We start from the raw sequence: 20,967 nt of genomic DNA on the forward strand, positions 1-20,967 counted from the left end.
GCTCGGAGTAAAATGGGATCTTGATCAGATAGACCAATGGACTGAGGAGTGGCAGACAGAGTAATTTAATTTAGATAAATGTGAGATGCTGCATTTTGGAAAGGCAAGTCAGGGAAGGACTGATACACTTAATGATAAGGTCCTGGAAAGTGTTGCTGAACAAAGAGACCCTTGGAGTGTATGTTCATTATTCCTTGAAAGTGGAGTCACAGGTTGATAGGATAATGAAAAAGGTGTTTGGTATGCTTGCCTTTATTGATCAGTGCGTTGATTCTAGGAGTTGGGAGGTCATGTTGCGGCTGTACAGGACATTGGTTTGGCCATTATTGGAATACTGCATGCAGTTTGGGTCTCCCTGCTGTAGGAAGGATGTTGTGAACTTGAAAGGGTTCAGGAAGGATTTACAAAGAACTTACAAGATTTATAACCTTTTGCCACGGTTGGAGGGTTTGAGCTGTAGGAAGATGATGAATAGACTAGGGCTATTTTCCCTGGAGGTTCAGAGACTGAGGGGGTGACTTGTTGCCACAAGGATTCTATGATTCTGTGATAAAATCATGAGGGGCATGGATAGGGTAAATAGACAAAGTCTTTTGTCTGAGGCGAAGGAGTCCAAAACTAAAAGGCATAGGTTTAAGGTGAGGGGAACAGATTTAGAAAGCATCAAAGGGGCAACTTTTTTATGCAGGTGATGGTGTGTGCATGGAATGAGCTGCCATGAAAGTGGTGAAGGCTGGTACAATTACAACATTTTAAAGGCATCTGGATGGGTATATGAGTAGGAAGGGTTTGGAAGAATATGGGCCAAATGCTGGCAAATGGGACTAGATTATTTCAGATATTGGGTCAGTATGGACAAATTGGACCAAAGGGCCTGTTTCCGTGCTGTACGTTTCTGTGTTATAGCTAGCACTTCTAATTCAAGGAGTTCTCATCAGATGACCATCTACCCCTATCGCCCCCACCCAATTTCCCAAACAACACATTCACTCTGTATCATTTTCCCCAAGACCAAATGGAAGACAGTGCACCGAGGGTGTGTAGTCAGGTGACCAATAATTGAGGTGGGAGGTCACATGACAAAGTCTTCAGGAATACAGCTAACCAAAGTTGTTGACCCGACATACGCATCCTGTGGCTACCTTCAGATACAGGTACTTTTAAAACATGATGGTCGTGTTCTTGTGCATTACAGAAAAATTATGCTTTAGTGTTGGTGACACAATTGCATTACAGCCAACACATGTTTTAAAAGTTCTTGCTTTAGAAACAGTGTCCCCACAGTTCATCAATCGTATTACAGTGAATTTGTGTTAACGAGACATGCGTTAGAGCAGAACGACCAATAATCCATACCTCAAGATGTAGTGCTTAGAAACCTCTGTTGGAAAGTTCTTGTGATACTCCTCCATAGAATGGGATCTGGCAGTAACTCCTAAGTGTAGCAAGAATGGTTTAACTGGCGTTGGTTTGGCCCACATTCCTGGGATTGGCTTTTCACTGTGTTGACCTTCCCATGTTTCCTTCGGCTCCTTAATTGGAGGGAGTGTCTGTGCAAGGGATAAACACACTTTGCGCTAATCTGCGATTTGTATTTTAATCCATTTTTAATGGTTTGGCAAGCTTGGTGCTTATCGAGCTTACAAGGTGGTTTTCCCACTATTTTCTTATTTTGGTCAATATCAAGCACTCCCATTAATTTGTGCATGGATTAGACACTCAATAAACTCTAGGTAAAAATCCTGATGGAGGGCTTTTGCCCGAAACGTCGATATTTCCTGCTCCTCGGATGCTGCCTGACCTGCTGTGCTTTTCCAGCACCACTCTAATCTAGTCTCAATAAACTCTGCCTGAACAATGCACCTAATAGTGATCAGGCAACATCCGTCGAAAGAACTAAGTTTCGAATCAAAAGACATAAGAGGCAACTTTTGTTACACAGAGGGTGGTTCGTGTGTGGAATGAACCTCCTGAAGAAGTGGTGAATGCGGGTACAGTCACAATGTTTAAAAGACATTTTGATAGGTACATGAATAGGGAAGCTTTGGAGGGATATGGGCCAGGAGCAGGCAGGTGGGACTAGTTTAGTTTGGGATTATGTTCGACATGGACTGGTTGGACCAAAGGGCAAAAGATCCTTATAAATGTTGGTTCCATGCTGTTTGACTCTATAAATTCTTTCCCCACTCTATAAGCTCTTACCAATGATGCTGATTTTTGTCTGCATCTTTTGCTTTTCTTGCTCTTGCTGACATTGTGAAGTCAAGCAGAGTGTGAAGCTAGTATCATACCATCCTAGGGGTTTCCCAAAGACAGCATTAGTGATTTTAATCTCTTTTCACACTAATTCCCTGTCTCAAAACCTACCTACATCCATGCATTCAAATAGTGAAAATGAATTTGATTTCAGGTTTCCAAATCCAACTAAAAAACTTCCAGTAAAAAGACTTTCAGATGCAACATTAGTGTGACAATACTCTGCCTTTAAATCATGTGTTCTGTCCTGTTTCTTTGCAGAGGAGGGTTGTCAGTCATAACAAAATGTTCCATTCAGACAGGCAGTCGGTAAACTGCATTGAGATCTCCCTGGGTGGTTTTTTTTTAAAGTATAAGACAAAAGAATCAGAAGTGGGCGGGAGCAGGCTTACACAGACCCAGGAGGACTTTAGTTTTGCTTTCAGTTAGTTACAAGTTTTTGCTGGCTGCTGGAACTGAAAGCTTGAGTTCTCTGCTGTGAGGATGAAGTCTTAGACAGAGAGGCTTCCTCTTAATAATATTCAAAAGGGACAGATTGTTTCTTTTGGTTTTCTTTCTACCGCACTGGAGAGAGACAACATATAAAACTAATAACTGTGTTGCTGAATTGCCTTTGCCAAGGGTGTTTATGGGATGCTGCCGATACTGGAACAGTTGGTGATTAGCAGTTAAATAATATGTTCAGTACTGCAATAGAATAAAGTTATGCTAATTCTTCTTTTTGTAGATATGATTCAATTGACCACCATTTAATCAGATCACACTTCCTGCTTACAACACAGCTAGAGTCATAGAATCACAGAGATGTACATCAAGGAAACAGACCCTTCGGTCCAACCCGCCCATGCAAATCAGATATCCCAACCCAATCTAGTCCCACCAGCTGACAGGACGAGCTGGTCACGTAGGTTGGCATGGACGAGCTGGACCGAAGGGTCCGTTTCCTTGCTGTACATCTCTATGACTCTAACTGTGTTGTAAGCAGGAAGTGTGGTCTGATTAAAGCCTAATGGTGGGCCAATTGAATCATATCTGAAACACAGCATCTTACAATTGTCTTTTAAAAAATATATAACATTTAGGGACTCCATAATACCTCCATAATATACATTGAGGGGTCTGGACTGGCCCACGACAGTCGGATTCCTTCAAATCCTCCCACTTGGCAAAAGTGAGGACTGCAGATGCTGGAGATCAGGGTCTAGATTAGAGTGTGCTGGAAAAGTACAGCAGGTCAGGTAGTATCCAAAGAGTGGGAAAATCAACGTTTCAGGCAAAAGCCCTTCATCAGGACTGAATTAGGCAAAGGTAAGAACTGCAGATGCTGGAGATCAGAGTCTAATCTCGTCAGTAAGAAGGCAAAGTGTGAAAGAAAAAACAAATTTTCAGGTAATTTAAAATCAGTCAATACGAAAAAGCTACAATCATATTGCAAGGAACTGCAGCATATCAGCTCTTTGTTCCCTTGGTCATTTTCACATACCTCTTTATTTTTATTTCTTTTATGTCAGGATGTATCTCAGAGCTCATTTATTACCTTGTACTTCATAATGCTTGTTCCCCTACGTGACTTCCTATGACTTCTTTGTGTGTCTTTGCAACACTTGCAGAGAGAAAAGGAGAGAAATGCAGTTGGGTATTCAATCAGGAATATCAGGATGCAGGCACATTATAATAATTTACACTTACACAGTAAATTTCACAACCTCAGTTTATCCCAATGTGCTTAATAGGCAAAAGAAAACACCTTATGAAGTGTTGGTAACATAGGAAATATCAGAACCACAAACAGAAACGCAATAAAAATCAAATTACCAGAGGAACCTGGATTATCCGGCATTCGATTATCCAAATTTCAGATTACTTTAACAAGACCGCAAGGTCCTGATGCTTGGCTAAACTGTGTTATCCAGCATTCAATTATCGGAACAAAATACTCCCCACCAGTGTCGTTCGGATAATCGAGGTTCCTCTGTATCTATCTTTTGAGCCCAATCCCACCACCTTAGCCCAAACATGCAATCTTCACCCTGAAACAGGGTTAATTTTGGCTGCAGCTACCTCTCTTTGGAATACTGGCTGTTGGTTGTCCTGCAGACCTCTTTCTGTGATAGTGAATTCAACTTCTTGCCGTTCCTTCTCTTTCTCCCAGTCTTGAAGTTCCTTCTGATACCGTGTAACCTGTTGCTTGGAGTAAACCTTATCCAGGGGAGTTGGTGGAGTAGAGTTGGAAACAATCAAGTCAGTTACAATCAGAAAGAATTACAGAATAACAAGATGTTGCAGTTTTGTGCCTCAGAACACAGGAAGGTCCCTCAAATTTGTGTCATTATTCACATTAAATTGTAGATGTTATGCATCTCAACTCTATTTACTCACCCTAGCTCTGTAAATATTAATAGTTTTAGAGTCATAGACATGTATTGCACAGAAACAGACCCTTCAGTCCAACTCGCCCATGCCGACCAGCTATCTTAAATTAATCTAATCCCATTTGCCAGCATTTGGCCCACATCCCTCAAACTCTTCCTATTCATATACCCATTCAAATGAGTTTTAAATATTGTAATTGTACCAGCCTCCACCACTTCATCTGGCAGCTCATTCTACACACGCACCACCCTCTGCATGAAAAAGTTGTCCCTTAGGTCCCTTATATGTCTTTCCCCTCTCACCTTAAACCTATGCCCTCTAGTTCTGGACTCTTCCACTTTGTCTATTCACTCTATCCATGCTCCTCATGGTCTTATAAACCTCTATGAGGTCACCCCTCAACCTTCAAGTTATTTTGTCAAAACTCTTCATGATTTTGAACATCTCTTTTTACTCTTCCTTTAACCTTAATTGCTTGAAAGGAAATACACTACCTTTCCTAATCCCTCCAACTCCCCAATGGTCTTTAATCCTGGAACCATTCTGGTAAATCCAAAAATCCACACTCCAAGGACTTGGCATCCTTCCTAGAGTGCAGCACCCAAAAATGGACATTCTACTCCAGCTAATACTCACTGAATGATTAAAAGGTTTAGCACAGGACCTGTTTTGTACACTGTCTCTATTCATATAGCCAAGTTTGTTTCTTTTGAAAACACACGTATCAACTTGTCCTGCTATTTCCAAAGGTGAACTTCCAGGTCTCTGCTTCGGCAGCTCCTCTGAAGTGCTACCTTTTTATCTATTTGTCACCTGACATGCTACATTCCATATGAAATATCTATTTCCTGCACACATTTACATATTTGGTTGGCAATAAGGCTTAAGCTTTGATTGATTTATTATTGTCACATGTACCTAGGTGCAGTGAAAAGTTGTGGTTTGCTTGCAGTACAGGCAAATCATAACATACAAAGATCATCAGGCAATCGGACAGCGTGGGGAATGTAAACTTACGGCTATAAAGAAAGGCACAAAAAGCAAGATCAACATTTGATTTGAAATTTGAGAGGTGCACTCATTAGTCTAGTAACAAGGGGAAAGAAGCTGTTCTTGAACCTGCTGGTACATGTGATTAAGCTTTTGTACCAAGAGATTGGAAGGGATTATAACCTCAGTGTGGGTGGAGGGGCATGTCTTTGATGATGTTGCCTTTTCACAGCAATGAGAAGTCTCGATGGAGTCAATGAATGAGGTTTGGCTTGCATGATGGACTGGGCTGTGTTTACAACTCTCTGTAGTTTCTTACAGGCCTGGGCAGAGCAGTTGTCATACCAAATCATGATGCATCCAGATAGAATGCTTTCTATAGTGCATCTGAAAACGTTAGTGAGGGTCTTTATGGACATGCCAAATTTCCTTAGCCTCCTGAGGAAGAGGATGCATTATTGTGCCTTCTAGACCATTGTATTTGCACGGTAAAAACAATGACTGCAGATGCTGGAAACCAGATTCTGGATTAGTGGTGCTGGAAGAGCACAGTAGTTCAGGCAGCATCCAAGAAGCAGTAAAATTTACTGCTCCTCGGATGCTGCCTGAACTGCTGTGCTCTTCCAGCACCACTAATCCAGACATTGTATTTGCATGGATGGTCCAGGACAGAGTATTGGTGATCATCATTCCTAGGAACTTGATGCTCTTGATCATCTACAAGTATTGGGTTGAGACTGTAGCAACTCATTTTTGCATTAGAATTTTGAACCGAGGGTCAAGTATGAAATGGAATGAGACCCTGGGAAGTCACATTACCGGCTAGGCACTGAATGTAGATGACTTAATAATACTTAATAGGAAGTAAAGATTTTCAATTACAAAGTACCTTATGTGATTTCAAAGCATTCCAAAGCACCTCACAGCCAACTAAATAATTCTTTTTTAAGCTTTGCCACTGTTGCAATTTAAATTGTATGGTTGATAATATGAGCACACCAAGATCCTGCAAGCGTTAAATATGCTGATTTCCAATAATTGTTTTTTTAGTGATGTTGATTGAGGAGTAATTATTGACAAGGGGTCACATGCCCTTCCTCAAAATTGTGGTGTGGGAATGCTTACATTCACCAAAGATGGCAGAAGAAACCTTTGGTTAATATCTTACCAAAAATACAGCACTTCTAGCAGTGCAGCACTCCCCCAGCATATTATACTGAAATGTTAGTCGAGACGTGGCACTCACCATCACACAAGCCAACGTTCCACCCACTGACTCCATCTATACTCCTCACTGCCTCAGGAAGGCAGCCAACATCAACAAAGACCCCTCCCAACCCAGTTACAATCTCTTCTATTGGGCAGAAGATACAAAAGTTTAAACACACATACCAACAGATTCAAGAACAGCTTTGTCATCGCTGTTATTAGCCTTCTGAATGGACTTCTCAAGTTTTTAATTTAATGTTGATCTTGCTCTCTGTGCACCTTCTCTGCAGCCATATCATTGTATTCCTCATTCTGTTCTATTACACTGATGCACTTTGTACAGTATGATCTGCCTGTACTGCACACAAAGCAAAACCTTTCACTGTACTTAGGTACATGTGACAATAATATATGATATCAAGTCCTTGCATGCAGTTTGAACCTATAACCTCTAACTCTGAAGTTATAATCCTACTAAGATGGAACTGGGAAATTTCAGATTAAGTAAAAGGGCTTAGGCCACAGATGTAGCTGACTCCAGTTGTTTCTGAAGAGGTAGTTTCCTATCAGTTCAAAACCTTTTTATACAAAAATTGAAAGAAGTTACCTCACAGATTAGATCCAGGTCATAGAAGCAAGGGTCTTTATGCGTTCTCAGTGTGACAACGCAATGTGTGCTGTCTCCAGGATGAAGCACTCCACAGATAGGAGTAACGCTCAATACCTGTAAAACGAGAGGAGGACTTGGGTCACAGCATAATGGACTCTAAATTCAAAAAACAAACAATAACAAGAGACTGAAGCATGGACCAAAATGGGAAAAGACAGCCTCAAACATACTGCACTAGTGTAAGAAAACATGGTCACATTCCGACTGTAAAGAGACACTGATTTTATAATTTCAGGTTATGAGCAGAAAGTGTAATCATCAAGCAGGAGATAAGAGAACAATCAATAGCAAATGGAGAACAAAAAGCATTGCTGATAAGACGTGGATTTGAAAAAACAGGTCATGAGTGACAAATTCTCATCCAAATATTTAACTCCTGCCATAGCCTCACCCTTCCCCATCTTTACAACCCCTCCAGGTCTGCAACTCCACAATAATTGGGGTCACTAGATTCAAAGAAGAAAGATTTTTAAAAATTCAGCACAGGAAGAGGCCCTTTGGCTGACACATGACACTTTTGTCAACTTGACTTGAGGTTGTTTTTGTTAGAGAGAAGAAGGTTGAGAGGTGACTTAATTGAGACATAAGATGATGAGAGGATTAGATAGGGTGGACAGTGAGAGCCTTTTTCCTCAGATGGTGATAGCTAGCACGAGGGACATAGCTTTAAATTGAGGGGTGATAAATATAGGGTGAATGTCAGAGGTAGTTTCTTTACTCAAAGACTAGTAGGGGAATGGAATGCACTGCCTGCGACAGTTGTAGACTCGCCAACTTTATGGGCATTTAAATGGTCATTGGATAGGAATATGGATGAGAATGGAATAGAGTAGGTTAGATGGGCTTCAGACTGGTTTCACAGGGCGGCGAAACGTCGAGGGCCGAAGGGCCTATTCTGCGCTGTAACATTCTATGCTCTATGTTCTAAAACCTTTTTGCCTCTACATGGTCTATATCCCTCTAATCCCCACCTATTCAGATATCTGTCAACATGATTCTTAAATGTTTCCACCTCCTCTGACAGTGCATTCCACGTACCTACCACCCTCTGTGTTAAAAACACTTGTCTCTCACATCTCCTCTAAATTTTCCACCTTTTACCTTAAACCTATGTCCTCAAGTAATTGACACTTCTATCCTTGGAAAAAGACTCCAACTATCCATTCTATTCATGCCTCTCATAACCTCAATCAGGTCGCCCCTTCTATCTCTGACATTCAAGCCAAAAACAATTTGAGTTTTACTAATCTCTCCTCATAGCTAATATCCTTCAAACCAGGCAACATCCTGGTAAAGCTTTTCTGCACCCTGTCTGAAACCTTCACATCCTTCTAGTAGTGTAGTGACCAGAATTGTACGCAATATTCCAAATGCGGCCTAACTAAAATTCTACACAACTACAACATGACTCACCAATTTTTATACTTTACATTCTGACCAATAAAGGCAAGCATACCATATGCCTTCTTGACCACTGTAACCACTTATGTTGTCACTTTCAGGGAACTGTGAATCTGTGCGCCTAAATCCCTCTGTATGTCCGGCACCTCTTGCATTAGCCCAAAACTGTAGCTAGGTAGGATGTTAGAGGGGTGGGGAGAAAGAATAAAGGCCAATTTCACAGCATGATGTCCTGAACCCAATCACCACTCAAAATATTCAATGACTTTGGCAGTCATCTTTATGAAACATGGAGTCCCCTTGATTACACGAATAAAGGGCCAAGTTCCTGTTTAAGGACTGATTTTTTAACATAACTGGTTGAAAATCTTTTGCTGCAATCAAACAATAGGAAATCAGTACCCACTATATTTTGTTTCAATATGCATTTTATTGTGGCCAGGAAAATAAATCTGGCTACTGTATTATTATGTAATGACCTGAAGCTCTTGGGTTATTTGGTACCTCTCTCACCTCAGTGATGTGCACCGACATCACATACCAGCTGTATGAAATAACTTCTGTCTCAGATACGTTGTACAAGAAGATCATACGGCTTGATTTTGTGAAGACAGGAACATTTCCAAAAGATATCCGCTCTTCCGACAAAAACATCAGCTATCAAAAAGGAAATTGCAGGTCTTTAGAATATTTCTTGCGAACATTAGTGCAAGAACTCTCCAATATACTCATTACGCATTTTTACCAAACTTTGAATATCAGCAAGCTTACAATGATTGTTTACAAACGAGTAAATAGTTTGTGAAGAGGTGTCACTGATAAGAAGTTGAAAACAAGATAGCTAAGTTACATGGATCAGGGTCCCAGGAACAGCAATGTGATAATGACCAGACATTGATTTATTTTAACAGTGATAACGATAGTCAGGTAAGTGTTAGCCCAAAGAAATTTCCCTACATTTATTCAAATAGAGCTACGAAGGCAGGGTGGGCCTTGGATTAAGGTTACATCTGAAATTCAGCATGTCTGACAGCGCAGTGACCCTTACAATTACACCAATAATGTCAGGCTAGATTGGCCTTCCCCCCCCGCCACTCCCACTTCATCCCTGCAACTCTCACTGCGGGCAACCTTCTCGAGTTGAAATTTAAAGAAAAAGTTACTTTTTAAAGGAGGAGCAGCAGCTGGAGTGTTGTCCCTGTTGACTTGTCTGATATTTCTCTCTCAACATCACAAAGAAAGGGTGCAGAGGAGATTTACTAGGACGTTGCCTGGTATGGAGGGAAGGTCTTATGAGGAAAGGCTGAGGGACTTGAGGCTGTTTTCATTGGAAAGAAGAAGGCTGAGAAGTGACTTAATAGAGACATATAAGATAATCAGAGGGCGAGATAGGGTGGACAGGGAGAGTCTTTTTCCAAGTATGGTGACAGCCAGCACGAGGGGGCATAGCTTTAAATTGAGGGGTGATAGATATAGGACAGATGTCAGAGGTAGTTTCCTTACTCAGAGAGTAGTAAGGGTATGGAATGCTTTGCCTGCAACGGTAGTAGATTCACCAACTTTAAGTACATTTAAGTCGTCATTGGACAAGCATATGGACGTACATGGAATAGTGTAGGTTAGATGGGCTTCAGATTGGTATGACAGATCAGCGCAACATTCGAGGGCCGAAGGGCCTGTACTGCGCTGTAATGCTCTATGTTCTATTGTTCTATATTCTATTGTCTGGCCATTATCACTTTGTTGATGGCAGAACTTTGCTATCCACAAATTGGTTGCTCTGTTTCCTGTAACGCTGTGAAAGTCCCAGTGTTGGACTGGGACAGACAAGGTCAGAAGTCACATGACAAAGGAGCAACGGTCCAAAAGCTTGTGATTCCAAATAAACCTGTTGGTCCTTAAACTGGTGTCATGTGATTTCTGATCCAGTTTTCTGTACTACAACAGTGATTATGAATTGAGAGAGCTTAACTATAAGTTATTGAAACTCCTGAGGGATGCTACAGAAGTCCTTCAAATTGTAAAACAATTCCCATTCTTTTCTTTTTGCTTTACTTATTGCATTCTCTGTCACCATGTCCTCTCTCCCCTCCCTAACAGCTAGACATACCATTATTCGACCACTCTCACATTCCAATCATTTACTCTGAACTATCAACATCCTTTCCCCCCTACCAATCTACACTCCATCCCCACTTCCAACAATAGCATAAATACTGCCACTTCCACACTTCACTTCAGATCAGATGAAGAGTAATCTAGACTCGAAATGTGAGCTTGCTCTCTCTACATGGATGCTGCCTGACCTGCTGTGATCTCTAGCATTTATTGTTTTCACCACAGATTCCAGTATCTGCAGTAATTTGCTCCTATAGAAGTCCTCTCGTATTCAAGTTGAAATGATCAAAAATTTCACAATTGAAATTGGATTCTGAGGCAAATTCTGTTTCTTATAACAATGGATTGCTACCTCCAGGTTGAAGCTAGACTGCAAAACAGTTGGTACATGTATGAGATTGCATAATAGCCTGAAGTCAAAGCATAGGTAAGTCAAAGCATTAATGTTTGTGGGCAGTCAGAGATAAAGGAGCTGAGGTTCAATCTAGTGAAAGCAAATATGAGTCTGCCCACTGGAAAAGTGTGATCAACACTTGAAGATAGTGGACTTTTAGGCAGTGAAATAATTTAACAAGCTTTGCTGGGAATTTTCTTGCTCCATTAACACTACAGCAGAAACAGGCATTCAACCCATCTGATCTTTTGAGCCCGTTATGTTCTACAAGACCTCCTTTTAATTTGGGTGACTGGAGGCTCTTTCTGAATGAATGATTCAGGTGTCCGCCATCTATATAAATCTCCAACATGCTTATGGCACCATTTGAAACATGAATAACAAGAGAAGCTCCCAGCTCTTTGTTCTAACAAAGGCAAGAGAACTACTAACTCTAGCCAAGGCTGATGAAGATCAGATGACAGATTTATTCTCAGAATGTGACAACTCATGATGTGCTCCTGCTTCTTAGATTCATTCTCTTTATCTCTCAGCCTCAGAATATTTTTCGCTAGAAAGTGTCGGGAGGTTCAAGCTGGTAACAACATGGTGAAGCTTTTATTAGAAATGGAACTTTTGTCAGCAGCGAGAATGCAAATGCCTTCAGCAAATGCCTTCAGGATTGAGAAAGCAACAAAGCAATAAAGAGAGAAATGGGATGAAATACTTAAATCAATTAGCAAGTTTTGAGAAGATTTGGAGCTCAGATTGAGGTTCTGGATGTAGGTTTGCTCACTGAGCTAGAAGGTTCATTTTCAGACATTTCATCACCATACTAGGTAACATCTTCAGTGAGCCTCCAGACGAAGCACTGCTGATGATTCCTGCTTTCTATTTATATGTTTGGGTTTCTTTGGGTCGGTGAAGTCATTTCCTGTGGTGATGTCATTTCCTGTTCTTTTTCTCAGGGGGTGATAAATCGGGTCCAAGTCAATGTGTTTGCTGATAGAGTTCCGGGTTGGAATGCCATGCTTCTAGGAATTCTCGTGCATGTCTCTGTTTGGCTTGTCCAGCCCAAAGAAACCCAAACATATAAATAGAAAACAGGAATCATCAGCAATGCTTCGTCCAGAGGCTTACTGAAGATGTTACCTAGTACGGTGATGAAACGTCTGAAAAAAAACCTTCCAGCTCAGCGAGCAAACTTAAATCCAGTTAAATGAATTACAGAAAGTGAAATAAAGACAGGAAGAGACAAATCAGAACAACAGTGATAGAAAAGAGACTGAAATTAAAGTAACAAAATAAATTTAAAATCTTGCAGAACAACGTGCTCTGCAACAGCAAATCTCTGCAGTTTTAATTGATCCTTTTCTATGTGAAAAAGGTGACATGCATTACAGGACATGCATCACAGGAATATAAATGTTGCCATCAAAGTAATTCTTGCCTTATAGTATCTTCTGAGATGAGATTAACAGACGGTAAATGTGTGAAAGCAACAATTGATGAGACTTATAGGCAAGTTGAGCTTCAGTTGCTATATTTTAACTTTAACTAGAGTGACACAAATCACCCAGATACCTATGACAATTCACAATTCATGACATCTCATCCTTCATGCAAATTGCTGAGCTATTTCCACATTAGTAAACAGCAAGCTCCACTGACCACGCTGCTACTCCCTAACAGGTTTGGCACAGTTTCTTTAATCTAACGAGTACCATGAACTGATCCGTGCATCATCAAGTGTTTAAGTAGACTTTGAAATAAAGAATTAAATTGCACAGTCTGAAAAAATCAATCAAAATCTCACCTGACCGAGGACTGGTGCTTGTTGAATAGGTGGAGCTCCAAAGTATGAAGAAGGGTCATTGAAAGAGGCACTGCTGCCTAGTACCCGCGCATCATACCCAATACCTGTGAATGTCACCAAGGCAGAGTCTCCACCAAGGATGTGGATGGGCACATTTACCTAGAGAGAGAAGACAGCAACCAGAAATACAATCAATTGGGAAGACTTGCAAACTCAAGAGATGTTTTCAATTCAAGGAGGAAAGCTGATGATCAGGAGTATCAGAATGACCTACAACAGTCAAAAAGTAATTATGATTCTATCTAAATACTGTTATTATTCAGAACACATTCTGAGAGCCCACCGCCAGAGAGATTGAATTCGATATTTAGATAGTTGCCCATCAGCAAAACTTGATCCTGATCAAGGATCACCTCTAAAAACATTAAACAGTGTTTTTCTCAGAGTATTACCAGATCTTTTATTATATCATATTTAAAACATTTTCACTTGTCTTTTTGTCATTAGATAATGGATGGCCAGCATTATTATAACTGGATTCACATTATGAAATGTTTGCTTCTGGTTTTTAGTGAGCAAAATTAGGGTGCATGGTATTGGGGACAAAGTACTGACTTGGATTGAAAGTTGGTTGGCTGACAGGAAACAAAGAGTAGTGATAAACGGCTCCCTTTCGGAATGGCAGGTGGTGACCAGTGGGGTACCGCAGGGATCAGTGCTGGGACCGCAGCTTTTTACAATATATATTAATGATATAGAAGATGGTATTAATCGTAACATTAGCAAATTTGCTGATGATACAAAGCTGGGTGGCAGGGTGAAATGTGAAGAGGATGTTAGGAGATTACAGGGTGACCTGGACAGGTTGGGTGAGTAGACAGATGCATGGCAGATGCAGTTTAAAGTGGATAAATGTATGGTTATCCACTTTGGTGGCAAGAACAGGAAGGCAGATTACTACCTAAATGGAGTCAAGTTAGGTAAAGGGGCAGTACAAAGAGATCTGGGTGTTCTTGTACACCAGTCAATGAAGGCAAGGTACAGCAGGTAGTGAAGAAAGCTAATAGCATGCTGGCCTTCATAACAAGAGGGATTGAGTATAGAAGCAAAGAGGTCCTTCTGCAGCTGTACAGGGCCCTGATGAGACCACACCTGGAATATTGTGTGCAGCTCTGGTCTCCAAATTTGAGGAAAGACATTCTGGCTATTGAGGGAGTGCAGCGTAGGTTCACAAAGTCAATTCCTGGAATGGCAGGACTATCTTATGTTGAAAGATTGGAGCGACTGGGTTTGTATACCCTGAGTTTAGAAGACTGAGAGGGGATCTGATTGAGACATATAAGATTATTAAAGGATTGGACACTCTGGAGGCAGGAAACATGTTTCCGCTGATGGGTGAGTCCCGAACCAGAGGACACAGCTTAAAAGGCCATTTAGGACAGAGATGAGGAGAAACTTCTTCACCCAGAGAGTGGTAGGTGTGTGGAATGCTCTGCCTCAGAAGGCAGTGGAGGCCCGGTCTCTGGATTCACTTAAGAAAGAGCGAGATAGAGCTCTCAAGGATAGTGGAATCAAGGGTTATGGAGATAAGGCAGGAACAGGATACTGATTGAGGATGATCAGTCTTGATCATAATGAATGGTGGTGCAGGCTCGAAGGGCAGAATGGCCTACTCCTGCACCTATTGTCTACATGTTAGGCATGCACCAGAACTCTTAAAGTTACATGGTGGCTCAGTTGGGTGCACGGTGGCTCAGTGGTTAGCACTGCTGCCTCACAGCACCAGGGACCTGGGTTCAATTCTACCCTTGGGTGACTGTCTGTGTGAAGTTTGCACATTCTCATCATATCTACGTGAGTTTCCTCTGGTTTCCTCCCACAGTACAAAGTTATGCAGGTTAAGTTGATTGGCTATGCTAAATTGCCCAGAGTATCCAGGCATGTGCAGGCCAGGTGGATTAGCCATGGGAAATGCAAGGTTACAGGGTTGGGTGGGATGCTCTTTGGAGTGTCAGTGTGGACTCAGATTAGATAGATTAGATTCCCTACAGTGTGGAAACAGGCCCTTCAACCCAACTAGTCCACACCGACCCTCTGAAGAGTAACCCACCCAGACCCATTTCCCTCTCACTAACGCATCTAACACTATGGGCAATTTAACATGGCCAATCCACCTGACTTGCAAATCTTTGGACCATGGGAGGAAACCGGATCACCTGGAGGAAACCCGTGCAGACACGGGGAGAATGTGCAAACTCCACACAGACAGTCACCCGAGGCTGGAATCGAACCTGGGACCCTGGTACTGTGAGGCAGCAGTGCTAACCACTGAGCCATCATGACACCCTTTAGATTCCCTACAGTATGGAAACAGGCCCTTCGGCCCAACAAGTCCAAACCGACCCTCTGAAGAGCGACCCACGCAGACCCATTCCGAAACCCTACTTTTACCCCTGACTAATGCATCTAACACTATGGGCAATTTAGCTTGGCCAATTCACCTGACCTGCACATCTTTGGATTGCGGGAGGAAACCCATGCAAACTCCACCCAGACAGTTGCCCCAAGGTGGAGTTGTACCCAGGTCCCTAGCACTGTGAGGCAGTGGTGCTAACCACTGAGTCACCATGCCAGCCTAAATGGCCTGCTTCCACTCTGTAGGGATTCTGTTGATTAGAATTTACAACAAGAAAGAGGCCAATTAGCCCAGCTAGCTTCTGCTATTGTTTATGGTCCATGGAGGTTTCCTTTCTACCTCATCTCACTCTAATAGTTTCTTATGTTATCTCTCATGTGCCCCTCTAATTTTCCCTTAGCCATAAGAGGCAATTTTTTTTAGCACAGAGAATGGTTCATGTGTGGAATGAACTTCCAGAGGAAGTGGTGGGTACAGATATAGTAACAACATTTAAAAGATTTTTCAATAAGTACATGAATAAGAAGTGTCTGTAGGGATATGGGCCAAGCGCAGGTAGGTGGCACTAGCTTAATTTGAGATTATGATCAGCAGGGTAGCATCTCATGTGTAAAACAGTCAGTTGACAACAAGTTCTACACAAGAATAGTTTTACTCTCGCAAGTATTCACTCTCGCCACTGAATCAGGAGATTGTGATTTCAGGTTGACACTGCTCAGCAACAGTCAAGGAATGCTGCAGTGTTGAAGATGTAATGTTTCAGATGAGGTGTACAGTGTTTTAAGCAATTCTTTTAGGTAAATTCATCATTACATCTTTACTCTCCTTATATATTTATGAAACCAACATTATTCTGGCCATTTAACAGCCCTTCATTGGCTCCTGCCCGAAATGTCGATTTTCCTCCTTCTTGGATGCTGCCTGACCTACTGTGCTTTTCCAGCACCACTCTAATCTAGTCTCTGATCTCCAACATCTGCAGTCCTCACTTTTGCCCATTTAACAGCCTACTCAATATTTTTAAATATTTGATCCTCTGTCCATGCTTTGTGAAGTCTTTCCATTATTACCATTAAATCCATGATTTTCAAATTTGCGACATCATAACCATTATTGCATTTTCCACAAAACGCACAAGGGAATTGGAAATGTTGAAAAATAATAAACTGGAGTTTATACAACAACTGAGATGTTTATGTTCATTTTGCAACATGGTGTCAAGATTTTCAAGAAACACTCTAAAGGTATTTTCTACCTTGAGAATTATTTCAATTTTAACAGTTTATCTCATCATTTCTTCAAACATTCACATCTTTTCTTTTGCATAAGCAATTAAAGTTTCATTTTAATTTGCTGGTAAAAAAAATCCATTAATACACGCTCTTCTTGTTTTAGTTGACAAAAATAAATGTCATCTTTCTTCTTTAAATGAGCTATAGTCTCATGAAGTAGTTAAATTAGATTAGATAACTTACAGTGTGGAAACAAGCCCTTCGGCCCAACAAGTCCACACCGACCTGCCGAAGCGCAACCCAACCCATTGCCCTACATTCACCCCTTCACCTAACACTACGGGAAATTTAGCATGGCCAATTCACCTAACCTTAATTTTCCTGTATCTCTTCAGGAGAGATGGAAGAGGTGATCACAAGCAGATAGCATTCTACAGTGTTGTGTGGGGCTCGAATTGCTGGAGTCACGAAAATTGTGAGTTCAAATCTTGTTTCTATTTTCTAATCAACCTGTTCAGAGATGTTTTCACACACCTCAGGAGCTGGTGGGATTTGAACCTGGGCCTCCTGGTCCAGAGACGGGACTCTACGTTTTTTTATTTCTCATTTTAAAAATATACCTTATTCATATATTTACACATGGTTACAAATACAGTTCAGTTCTATAAGTAGCATATCAAGGCAACAAAGAAACACTGGAGTTTGACTCTATCCAACATACAAACCCAAGGCATCTCTTGCTTTACAAGACTTTATTTACATGCATTTGTGACACTGGAAGGGTCTGATTACTGAATGGACTCCAATTTAACTTTGCCAGAAGGACCTCAGACAGTGATCTTTCCCCACTACACCTTGGCAACAGCATCCCTCAGCATGTAGTCCTGAATTTTGGAATGTGCTAGCCTGCAATATTTGGTCAAGGTCAACTCCTTTCTCTGGAAGACCAACAGGTTTCGGGCAAACAAAAGAGCGTCTTTCACTGAATTGATGATCCTCAGGCGCATCAATGTTTGTCTCGGTGTGCATCCAGGGAAGAGCCCATGCAGCACAGAATCCTGCGTCACAGAGCTGCTTGGGATTAACCTAAATAAAATCTACTGCATCTTTCTCCAGACATCCCTTGCAAAGGCACTTCCCAGAAGGAGATGTGTGACAGTCTCTACCAATGTTACCGCTTCAAGGGCAGCACTTGGTGCAAACAGGCCTGGTGGCAAAAAGGATCTCACAGGTAGTGCCCTTCTCACCACCAAGCAATGTCTTGTTGATTGTTGAAAAGTTCTGGTGATTAGACATTCTGCCAAATGACTCTGACAGGAATGCTCAGGGAACTACAATACAGGATCCACCCTCTCCTTTTCCCGCAGAATCTCGAGGACACTACATGCTGACCACTTCCTGATGGACTGTGGTCAAAGGTATTTTTCTTGTAAATGTCTCCACAAAGGACAGGTGATATGGAACAGTCCAATTCCTTTGACAGTTCCATGATGAAGCAACTCCCATTGTTTGCAACACTGGAGACAGACAGAACCTCAGTACATAGTGACACTTAGTGTTTGTGTACCGAGAGTCTTTGCACAGTTTGATGCAGCTACACACAAAGGTGACCATCAGGATGAGGGGGGCCTCTGGGCACGATCACCCCCACGACTATTGCAACACAGTAGCCTGGCATCTCAGTACATTGCTGGGGGAAATATCAGAATATCAGGTTAACCAACTTTCAACTGAAACATTAAACTGAGGCTGTCCCCTCTCAACTGGATGCAAAAGGCTGTGTGACACAGGACCAACTATTTCAAAGTCAGCGAAAGGGAGATTTCATTCAGGAGCTTGGGAAATATTTATTCTGTAATCAGAATAATTAAAATAGATTATCTGTATTTGGGCCTGGTCACATTGTTGTCTGTAGGACCTCACTGCGTGCTGATTAGTTGCCATTCCTACGTTAAAACCGATACCACGCTCAAAAATGTTAGCTTGCTTTGGAATATCCTGAGGCCAAAAAAGCTGTTCATAAAGAAAAGTCGTTCTTTCTGTTGCAAATTACATACCGAGTAGGATTGAGCCTCAAGTGGTGAGAAAATCCATTCAATGTAAGCAGTCATTCCTGGCTGGATCTCTCCACGTGGGTTCAGGCACTGAAAGATGGGATGGTTGTAATTCTGCTCGATAACATCTTTCACAGAATCCAACTGAATATCATATATAACTCGCACCGAGCCTCCATTGTATAGCTCATAAATCTGTGTTGAGTGAGAGACACAAGGAAACAGATGAATATGGAGAGCCACAACAATTGTTTGGTGACCAGCCAATACATTCCAGAGGGCCCTAGGTATTGCCGTTGCTGGTTGGACATAGTCCTGAATGCTTTATATCACAGCTTAATGACTTCTCTTCTGCTGCATCCTCCACAGTCTTACCATCAGATTATCCAAATGTCTCAGGTATATCCTATCCTTCCATACCAATTGGAAGCTAAAAGGGCTCATTTGAGACTCAGTTAGATTTGTGACTATCAAATACTCCTTTTCCCCTACCTTTTGTGCTTTGTAACTAGTCAACTAAACTACCAACATAAAGAACATATTGAAAGGTTAAGTGAATGGTCAAAGATCTACCAAACAGCGTATAATGTGGGAAAATGTGAAACAGACCACTTTGATAGGAAGAGTAAAAAAGTATGCTCTATAAATGGTGAGAGCTTGCAGAGCTGAGATGCAGAGGAATTTGGGGTATCTTCAAAGGTTTAGCATTCAGGTACAGCAAGCCATCAGCAAAGTAAAGAAAATGTTATCATTTATCACAAGGAAATTTGAATACAAAAGTCTACACTTATATATTACACAGTGATTCCATATCCTGAATACTGTGCAGAACACTGGTCACCTTATTAAAGGAGGATGTCAATGGGTAGAAGCAGTTTGACTCCATCAAACCAGCAGCTCTGTCTCTACTTCCCGCTGACCTGGGAAAGCAGCCAGCATAATCAAAGTCCTCCCTCTCTCACCAGGTTATACTCTCTTCCTTCAGGCAGAAAGTACAAATGTTTGAAAACACATACCAACAGATTCAAGAACAGCTTCTTCCCAGCTGTTATCAGACTTTTGAATGGACCTCTCATTTATTAAAGTTGATCTTTCTCTGGCCCTCCTCTATAGCTGTAACACTATATCCTTTATCCTGTTCTATTACCCTCATGTAAGGCATCCATGATGTGGAGGTGACTGTGTTGGATTGGGGTGGACAAGGTTAGAAGTCACACGATACCAGGTTAGAGTCCAACAGGTTTATTTGAAATCACAAGCTTTATTGTGCTGCTCCTTCAAACTTCACCAGATGAAGGAACAGTGCTCCGAAAGTTTGTAATTTCAAATAATTCTATTGGATTATAACCTGGATTATATGGGCGGTTCCTGACGAAGAGTTTATGCTAGAAATGTCAACTCCCCTGCTCCTTGAATGCTACCAAACCGACTGTGTTTTCCAGCATCACACTTTTCAACTCTGATCTTCAGCATCTGCAGTCGTCACTTTCTCCTAATACCTGGAATGGATGAGTTGTCTCGTGAAGAAAGGTCAGACAGGTTAGCCTAATATCTGCTTGAATCTAGAAATGTCAGAGGGCAACATGATGGAAATATTTTAAATCATGAGGGGTCTTGACAGGGCAGATGTGGGGAGGATGCTTCCTCTAATGGAAGAATCTAGGACTCAGGATCATTTTTTTCAAAATCAGAAGTTACCCATTAAATCATACTCGATTATCTTTATCTCCAGAATTTACTAATGAGTTTACTGCAGCACAATCAAAATTTTACTTACAGAATTGTAGAAAGAGTGTTGGTATCTTGAGGGATACACTCACCTGTTTAGGTGGGTTGGAAGTGCTGATACAAACAGGCGCAAACTTATGATGAGTGAGAAGGAAGTGGATGTAGCAGTGATCTTTGGGCACCGTGATGCCAATAAAATTTAACTAAAAAGAGACAAAAATGATTTTTAATAAGTAATTTACATTGCTGCATTAGTACTGGTTTGAGTTGAAACACTTAAAATGCCTTTGGATATTTTAAATCAACCTATTCAGAAATGTTATTACACATC

The 20,967-nt window shown here is 41.4% G+C and overlaps 1 protein-coding gene across 1 annotated transcript in view; it reads right to left on the bottom strand.

Moving 5' to 3' along the window:
• Positions 1-20,967, bottom strand: part of cfap65 (cilia and flagella associated protein 65) — a 171,051-nt gene that overhangs the window by 33,489 nt on the left and 116,595 nt on the right. Inside the window, exons 22-29 of the mRNA XM_072579951.1 lie at positions 20,729-20,839; positions 18,912-19,103; positions 13,207-13,365; positions 9,413-9,556; positions 7,436-7,552; positions 4,318-4,455; positions 3,794-3,859; positions 1,357-1,550 (exon numbers count right to left, since the gene is read on the bottom strand). Coding sequence (XP_072436052.1) covers positions 1,357-1,550; positions 3,794-3,859; positions 4,318-4,455; positions 7,436-7,552; positions 9,413-9,556; positions 13,207-13,365; positions 18,912-19,103; positions 20,729-20,839 — 1,121 coding nt within the window. The remainder of the gene's footprint in view (positions 1-1,356; positions 1,551-3,793; positions 3,860-4,317; positions 4,456-7,435; positions 7,553-9,412; positions 9,557-13,206; positions 13,366-18,911; positions 19,104-20,728; positions 20,840-20,967) is intronic.

The sequence above is a fragment of the Chiloscyllium punctatum genome, chromosome 10 (genome assembly GCF_047496795.1).
Source record: "Chiloscyllium punctatum isolate Juve2018m chromosome 10, sChiPun1.3, whole genome shotgun sequence".
Lineage (NCBI taxonomy): Eukaryota > Metazoa > Chordata > Chondrichthyes > Orectolobiformes > Hemiscylliidae > Chiloscyllium > Chiloscyllium punctatum.